This window comes from Mustela putorius, unplaced genomic scaffold, assembly GCF_011764305.1.
Source record: "Mustela putorius furo isolate JIRA1106 unplaced genomic scaffold, ASM1176430v1.1 tig00003962_pilon_pilon_pilon, whole genome shotgun sequence".
Classification (NCBI taxonomy): domain Eukaryota; kingdom Metazoa; phylum Chordata; class Mammalia; order Carnivora; family Mustelidae; genus Mustela; species Mustela putorius.
Genome location: NW_025422106.1, coordinates 16,376,870 through 16,385,351, shown reverse-complemented (window position 1 = coordinate 16,385,351; position 8,482 = coordinate 16,376,870). Strand labels below are relative to the sequence as shown.

General features: G+C 50.0%; 1 protein-coding gene across 1 annotated transcript; it reads left to right on the top strand.

The window, feature by feature from the left end:
- Positions 1 to 258: 258 nt before the first annotated feature.
- Positions 259 to 7,256, top strand: FNDC8 (fibronectin type III domain containing 8). Its single transcript, XM_004747116.3, has 4 exons — positions 259 to 558; positions 3,789 to 4,158; positions 6,005 to 6,241; positions 6,810 to 7,256. The coding sequence occupies exons 1-4, from the start codon at positions 350 to 352 to the stop codon at positions 6,960 to 6,962; spliced, it is 969 nt and encodes a 322-aa protein (XP_004747173.1). The 5' UTR covers positions 259 to 349; the 3' UTR covers positions 6,963 to 7,256.
- Positions 7,257 to 8,482: the final 1,226 nt, after the last annotated feature.

The window sequence follows — 8,482 nt, the reverse complement described above, 5'->3', positions numbered from 1 at the left end:
TCACCACCCTGCTCCTCCTTCCCCAGCAGCTCCCAGGGGGACGGGTGGTAATCATTTTGAGATCTTCAGAGAGAGGCAGGGCTGCTGTTAACCACAGAGCATCAGAACTGGAAGGGGCCCAAGGGTTGCTGTAGTCTGTGCCTTATACCCCACTCCTGCCATTGGCTCTAGGCAGCAGCAGCTTCAGACCAAGGGGGAGGCAGGCCCCTAATTGTTACACTCCGTGATGATTATGAAGTCAGCTCATTGCACCCCCATCCCACGCTAACTAAGGGTGGGTCCACTGCCCCGGGTTTCTCTCTGCTTCCTGTCAGCTGTGTAGTGACGGCTGTGGTCCCAAACCAACAAGATGGCATCAGAGACACTATGTAGAGTGGGAGATGGGGAAGAAGCCATGCTGAAGAAGGAAACCCTCAACGTTCTGAATGCACTTGATCAACTGTCGAAGCCCTTTCCAAACCCCAAGTCTATGAACAGGACCGTCACTACCAAAGGCCTCCCACTTTCCGCAAGGGGCAGTTTGGTTAACTTCTTGCAGGAAGATACCATCAGTCTATCGTAAGACAAAAGTCTGGTCCTATCCTCCTTTCTAAGGCCAGAGGGTAGAGGTGGGGAGAAGGGCTTGAGTTGGCCACTTAACAGACTGAGCCACCCACGTGCCCCGTGGTTTAGTTTTATGTGCACGTTCAGTATAGTAGGTAATATGTATTTACTTTGGGTCAAGGTAAAAAAAAGATCTGAAAGCCAAAATTTTTGGATTCCGTACTTTATCAGTAAATAAATAAAAAAAGAAAACACATACAAGGTTTTTCATTGTAATAGCCAAGAATTGGTAAAAATACAAATATCCATGTAATGAAAAATGTACAGCAGTTACAATGACTGAACCAAAGCTACATGTGTCAGTACAAACAATGTTGGAGTGCCTAGCTGGTTCAGTTGGTGGAGTGCGGGCCTCTTGGTCTCCGGGTTGTGGGCTCAAGCCCCATGCTGGGTGCAGAGATTACTTAAAAATAAAATCTTTTTAAAAAAATAAATAAAAATTTGGGGAGCCTGGGTGGCTCAGTGGGTTAAAGCCTCTGCCTTCGGCTCAGGTCATGATCCCAGGGTCCTGGGATCGAGCCCCGCATCAGGCTCTCTGCTCAGCAGGGAACCTGCTCCCCCTTCCCCTGCCTGCCTCTCTGCCTACTTGTGATCTCTGTCTGTCAAATAAATAAATAAAATCTTTTTTAAAATAAATAAATAAATAAATAAAATTTTAAAGATCAATGGGGTAAAAAAAAAGCAAGCTGCTGGTCAATGTGTGATATCATTTGTTTATATGAAGTTTTAAAATACGCAAAATAAGTCGATGTTGCTGAAGGATAGCAGACATCGCTCACAAACCTATGGAGACACATGTATAATAATAAACACAAAACCTGAAATGTGCTGTACTGGTTACTGTGGAGTGGTCATGTGTGGGACAGAAGTGTCCTGCGGGCTTTAGCTATGCTGGTGAGGTCTACTTCTGAAATTGGATGGTTGCTAAGTGGAAGCTTAATATCTCATTCTTTATTTTCTCATTTTATCATATATTCATTTTTTCCAGTTTTATTGAGATGCAGTTGGCACATAACGTTGTATCCTTGGAAGGTGTATAACATGATTTGATGTGTGCGTGTGTGTGTGTGTGTGGTGAAGTGATTGCCCCAATAAGTTCCATTTCCATCTGTCACCACTCATGGTGACAGATTTGCCTCTTGTGATACAAACTTTTAAGATCCGCTCTTTTAGCAAGTTTCAAATACACAATAAGGTGTTATTAGTTTTTGAAGATTTCATTTATTTGTTTGACAAGAGAGAGAGCAAGCACAAGCAGGCGGGGTGGCAGGTAGAGGGAGAGGGAGAAGCAGGCTCCCTGCTGAGCAGGGAGCCCACTGTGGGACTTGATCCCAGGACCCTGGGATCATGACCTGAGTCAAAGGCAGACGCTTAACCAATTGAGCCACCCAGGCACCCCAAATTTTTATTTATTTATTTTTTTAAATTTTATTTTTAAGTAATCTCTGCACCCAGCATGGGGCTTGAGCCCACAACCTCGAGACCAAGAGGTATTATTATTATAATTATATTATATATATATATTATAGTATTATTAATTATAGTTATTATACTGTATAGTATATTATACTATATTGTATAGTGTATACTGTGTAGTATACTGTATAGTGTATAGTTATTATACTGTATACAGTTATACTGTATATTATATTATACTGTATAGTTATACTCTATGCTATATAGTTATTATACTGTATAGTATATGTTATATATAAGTTATATATACAGTTATTATACTGTATAGTGTATATACTGTAAACTGTGTGTATTATACTGTATAGTGTATGTTATATTGTATATATTATGCTATATAGTTATACTGTTATACTGCATAGTATAGTTATTATACTGTACACTGTGGTATATATGTATACTGTATACTGTGTATTATACTGTATACTGTATTGTATTATACTGTATAGTTATATATACTGTATAGTATATTATATCTGCTAATATATTATTCTTGATTATCTTGTATATGTGTAAAATATTTCATAATTTAACAAAGTTTGGATGGAAGGAAAAGTTTTTTGAGTGTTTACCCCCATATTTGTAAATCTTACGTGTACTATTATTAATTTTACATGCTACATATTAATATTGTTAAATGTCAGAAAACCTAAGTAGGGGCGCGTTGGTGGCTGAGTGGGTTAAGCCTCTGCCTTGTGCTCAGGTCCTGGGATCGAGCCCTGAATCGGGCTCTCTGCTCAGCAGGGAGCCTGCTTCTCTCCCTCTGCCTGCCTCTCTGCCTACTTGTGATCTCTGTCAAATAAATAAAACCTTAAAAAAAAAAGAAAGAAAATCTAAGTAAATAAATTAAAGATTTTATTTTTTTTAAAAAGATTTTGTTTATTTATCAGAGAGAGAGAGCGAGCACAGGCAGACAGAGGCAGAGGGAGAAGCAGGCTCCCCGCCAAGCAAGGAGCCCGATGCGGGACTCGATCCCAGGATGCTGGGATCATGACCCGAGCCAAAGGCAGCTGCTTAACCAACTGAGCCACCCAGGCGTCCCAAGATTTTATTTTCATTTATTTGTTGGAGAGAGCACAGAGGCAGGCAGAATGGCAGGAAGAGAGGCAGAGGGAGAAGCAGGCTCCCCACTGTGCAGGGAGCCCGATGTGGGACCCGATCCCAGGACACAGGGATCATGACCCCAGCTGAAGGCAGCCGCTCAACCGACTGAGCCACACAGGCATCCCCTAAGTAAATAAATTAGTAATTACTCTTAAACAGTAGAAGTAAATACAAGTAAAGTTTAATTATTTTTCTTTTAGATACTTTCAGATATTTTTCCATACTCCCCTTAGACTGGCTTGGGACTTCCCCGGGGATATGTACACCCACTTTGGAAGGAGGACTTAAGGGTTGAGCACCATTTCTCAAATTGTGGTTCTCCGAACACAGGGCTCAGAATTTGTCTGAAGACCTTATTAAAGATACGTTAGCAGCTTCCCTAGTCCCATCCCAAAGTGGGGCAGGGACCGGGAATCTGCATTTTTTCAGTAAGTGCCCTGGGGTGGTTGATGCCTTGCTACAGAGTGCTAAGAATGTTCTGAGTGGTTCAGAAGCAGCTGGGGATTTTGGTGAGCAGGGTGCAAGGAGGGCCCTCGGGGAGCTTCTCAGCTTTGCGGGCCGGGGCGGCGGCAGCCTCCTGCGAGCTCACCTGTCTCCCTCCCACTCAGGAAGTCGATGCCAGTGGAGGACTCTGAATGCAGCTCTGACGACACCAGCATCTCCCCCATCTCATCCACCTTGCTGAATCCCATCAAACTGGCTGTGACCCAGCCCAACAGCAGCTTCTTCGCAGGGATGCTGGAGGGCGAGCTGAACAAACTCAGCTTCTCCTCGGTGGCCAAGGAGTTAGAAAATAGGGACCTGGCCCTCTGCCCCCATGAGTCAAAATCTCAAATCGCCCCTGGGGGCCTGCTGGACCTTGACAACCCTGAGCTGGACACGGACACCTCCTCGACCCCCTCAGAGTCCTCTATAGTCATGGACGTGCCAGAGGCCCCCTTCATCTGTGAACACACTGTCAGCGATTCCACAGCTGTGGTATGTTTCCCTCTAGGTGCGTTTGGCGCAGGCTCCACAGCCGCCCCCATGTGCTAGGCACTGAGCTGAGCTCCACAGGGTGTATGAAGACACCCACTCACTGCCTGCGGAGTGAGGCTGTGTTTTTAAGGACCTCCAGGGCTCGCCACAAATGGGCACAGTGCTGTAGGAAAAGCTCAGATCAAGTGTCACCAGGAATTTAGAGGGAAAGAAACATTATTTCTGGGTGCAGGAATACGCCTGGTGGCTTTGGTAACATTTGAGCTGGGACGCAGAGGTAGGGTGTGAATGTCCAGGGATGGGAGAATGGTGTTCCGTGGACGGGCTGACACGAGCAACGCCTCACAGGGGTGAGAATGTGGGAGCAAACATTCAGGTCTCAATCCGGGGCTTCTCACGATATTCAGTACCTGCAGATCCAATCTTCTTGTTAAAAATGAGGTTCCTGGGGGGGGGGGCGCCTGGGTGGCTCAGTGGGTTAATCCTCTGCCTTGGGCTCAGGTCATGATCTCAGGGTCCTGGGATCCAGCCCCATACCGGGCTCTCTGCTCGGCAGGGGGCCTGCTTCCTCCTCTCTGCCTGTGTCTCTGCCTACTTGTGATCCTTGTCTGTCAAATAAATAAGTAAAATCTTAAAAAAAAAAAATGAGGTTCCTGGGGCTCATCCCTGGATATTCTGACTCAGTAGGTCTGCCTGGGGGCCTGCAAATCTGCACCACTAACAAACTCCCAGATGAGGCCAATGGACTGTGGGCCCTGGGCCGAATAGCACTGTTCTAGAGGCCAGGACAGCGAACAGAGGGGAAAATTAGTCCAGAGTCATTTTTTCAGAGGTCCTGCACTGTTAGGCTACTATAGACTTTTCTGTAAGTGGTAGAGAACAGCTTTTGCAAAGCTTTGTATCTGTCGGTGGATGGAATTTGAGCTGCATTTTATTTTCATTTTTATTTTTTAAAGATTTTATTTATTCATTTGACAGAGATCACAAGTAGGCAGAGAGGCAGGCAGAGAGAGACGGGGTGGTGGGGAAGCAGGCTCCCCGCTGAGCAGAAAGCCCAATGTGGGGCTCGATCCCCAATCATGACCTGAGCCGAAGGCAGAGGCTTTAACCCACTGAGCCACCCAGGTGCCCCAATGAGCTGTGTTTTAGAAGATAGATCTGGAAGTCCCAGAGGAGCAGTGTCTCTTAAAGTGTGGTTCTCAGACCACCAACAGCATCAGCACCACACCGCAACATGTTAGCAGTTTAAATTCTCATCCCCTCCACCTCCCCCGTGGATGGGCCTATCAAATCAGAAACTGTGGGGGCCTGCAATCTGTTTCACTGAGTCCTCTAGCATATCCTGATGCACACCCACGTTTGAGACCCGCTGGCCTGGATGGAGGGGAAACTGGGAATGGGAAACCAGACAGGAGGCAGCAGGGCCAGGAATCTGCAGTGTTAACAGAAACTCCCTGAGCTCTTCTCGTAGCCCGAAGTATGTGGCCTCTGGAGCTACCCGTTTGAACTTTGGATCTGGCATTCTGTGACCCCAGGCCAGCCACTTGTCCTCTCTGAGCTTGTAACCTCATCTGCAATGAGCAACGTAGACAAGATGAACTTTAAGGGTCCTCTCAAGTAGTCTAGAAGAAATATGTGATGGGGATACTCTCTGAAGGGGGTGGGGGTGCCCAGGGAGTCACCTCTGCTGCAGGGCCGTGGGGTCCCTTATACCTTCCATCGGCCCTGCGTCAGCCCTGGGAGGGGCAGGGGATGGGAGTGGGGCACTCAGGGGGGTTGGGAGGGAGGGGAGGACAGCCTGGAGCAGGTCTGATGAGAAGCCTGGGGGGGGGCTCTCTTCCTCTAGATTTCCTGGACCTATGCCCTAGGCAAGCAGCAGGTCAGTTTCTACCAGGTCCTGTTGCAGGAGGTGGCCAGGACACATGACAATGAGCCACCCAAGGCAAAGAATCGCCCGTGGATCTTCAACAAGATCTTGGGCACCACCGTCAAGCTGATGGAGCTGAAGCCTAATACGACTTACTGCCTCACCGTCCGCGCCGCCAACACAGCCGGGGTGGGGAAGTGGTGCAAGCCCTACAAAGTGAGCCCTGGGAGATGAGAGCCCGGGGCGGGTGGGGGAGGCGGGGAGAGATGTCTGAGCCAGGGGTTTGGGAGGCTTGGGGACACCCTGATGACCCCACAGCTCATCTTCCTGCTGGCTGTCTTTCTGCCTGGAAGAATGAGTGTGAAGTCCAGGCTGCTTTCTCCAGGAGGTGGAAGGACTAAGCCCCTCTGGGGCCCCCTGGGGAATGCAAACTAATCTATTCACCAGCCTCTCTCTAATGTTTAGCTTCCACCGTTAGCTCTGGGATTCTTCAACTCAGTACCAAGACTTGAGAGCAGGCCAGGGAGTGAAGGACATTGAGGGAAACATAGGGCAGAGGTGAAAGGGGGACAAAGAAGGGAAGGAAGGGAGGTGGGCAGGGGCGTGGGGGTGGGGGCTTCCAGCCCTGGGGCTGGAAACCTCACATAATAGGGAAGGCACAGGTTCACACCCTTGTAGGGATCCATGAGCAGGTGGTAAGGCTCACCAAGACCCCATTTGGCCCAACAAAGAGCTGAGCCAGGGTCAGGTCTGGGAAGGAATCTTGAGTTTTGTTTTATTCCAGTTTGCAACCGTGGCCACTGACTTGAACAGCTTCCCTGAGAACAACCCGATCCAGATCACCGTGCAGCGCAAGGAACCCCAGAGGAAAACCGTGTCCCTTGGGCTGGAGGACATGCGGAAGCTCGAAGATCTGGAATACCTGTTTCCCTACTAAGGGCCCCAGGAAGCCCCGCGCTTACCTTCAGCTTCAGCCCAGGGCGCTCAGGAACCAGAATCGTGAAATGGGACCACCAACACCATGCTAGGGAACTGCTGACCAGCCCGCCTGGGGCTTGGTGGCGGTGGTCCCCAAACTCCACCCCTGGGTTGGGGCCAAGGCTAGACAGGAGCTCCACTCGCCTGGAGACGTCAGAGGCCAGGTCAGGTCAGCCACTGCCCACAGCCACTAGGCATCCCTTCCCCAGATTTGGACTGGGTCCAGATCCCTCATTAAAGCACTGCAGGCCACCCAGCACCCTGAGTTCTGCTTCATGCCGACGGTAGGGCTGGCTGCCATCCACCCTCCTGGCTTCTGCTGGGACTGGAAGTCCAGCTTGGGATTAAGGGACACAGAACACAAGGGTGGCCGGGCAGCGGGCTCTTATCCTCACCTACTGTTTGGCTCTGCCAACGCCACCCCTTGCCCTGTGCAAGAACAGATGTTACTCAAAGACCGGGACAAACGGCCATGCTGGAGAGAGGTGGTGGCAGTCTAGCTTGTCCACACCAGACCTGGGCTCGGGAAGGACGGGTGCAAAGTGCACAGTTTGGGGGTGCAACCTGATTTCCTCCTGGTTCTTCCTGGATGTGAGGGCATGGACAAACCATTTAAGCTCCCCAGGCTGTCTCAGGGATGCGAGAACCCTACAAGCACAACGGCAGGGTTACCACGAGGCTCCCATGAGCGCACCGCAGAGCAAGGGCCCATGCAGGGTAGGAACTCGGCAGTCAGCACCCGCCCTTTGCCCCTTGTGCGCCTCAGTGCAGAGACCTCTGTGCCAGGTGGAGACTGAGACGCACAGCCAGACCTGAGAGCATGGTGGGGGGAGGGAGATTAGAAACACCATGGCCATGACCCTGAGTAGACTGTTCAAGGTCATTTTGAAATTCACCCTGAGCAGATTGCCTGAGCATCGAAACAGGAGAAAGTAGAGGCAGGATGCTTGCAAGGCAAGGTTCTGGTCAAGTCTGAGGACATCCAGTGGGATTCCCTCCATTCCGTGAAAGCCCTGCTAGGCCAAAGAATCATGGTCCCCTCTCCCACCACACCCACTGCTGCTGCAGCGCTGCCCCCTGCACGCTCTGGGACCCCCAGGACAGCTGTCACCTTCCGCTCTGTACCCCAAGCGCCCAGCACAGGGCTCACTGCACAGTGGGACCTCGAGGAGAGTGCTGTGTGGGAGGGGGCGGAGGAGAGCACATCACCCCATGGTGATGAAGGTGGTGTGATCTCTGCTGTCCAGCAGCCATATGCTAGCGTCGCAGGACTGCATTCCTAGCCACCTGGGACTCTGGGGAACGGAGACAGCTGCACGTGGCTGGCATCTACCATATCGGACAGCGCAGGCTGTTTTCCTCTGGCCACCATCCTGCGGCTTCAGCCAGTCTCCCTGCCTCAACTGGCCTCTCCCTCGCAGGCGCAGGAGAAGAGAAGCAACTTTCCCATTAGTAGCGTTTTGGTGCAGCCCAGAGGGA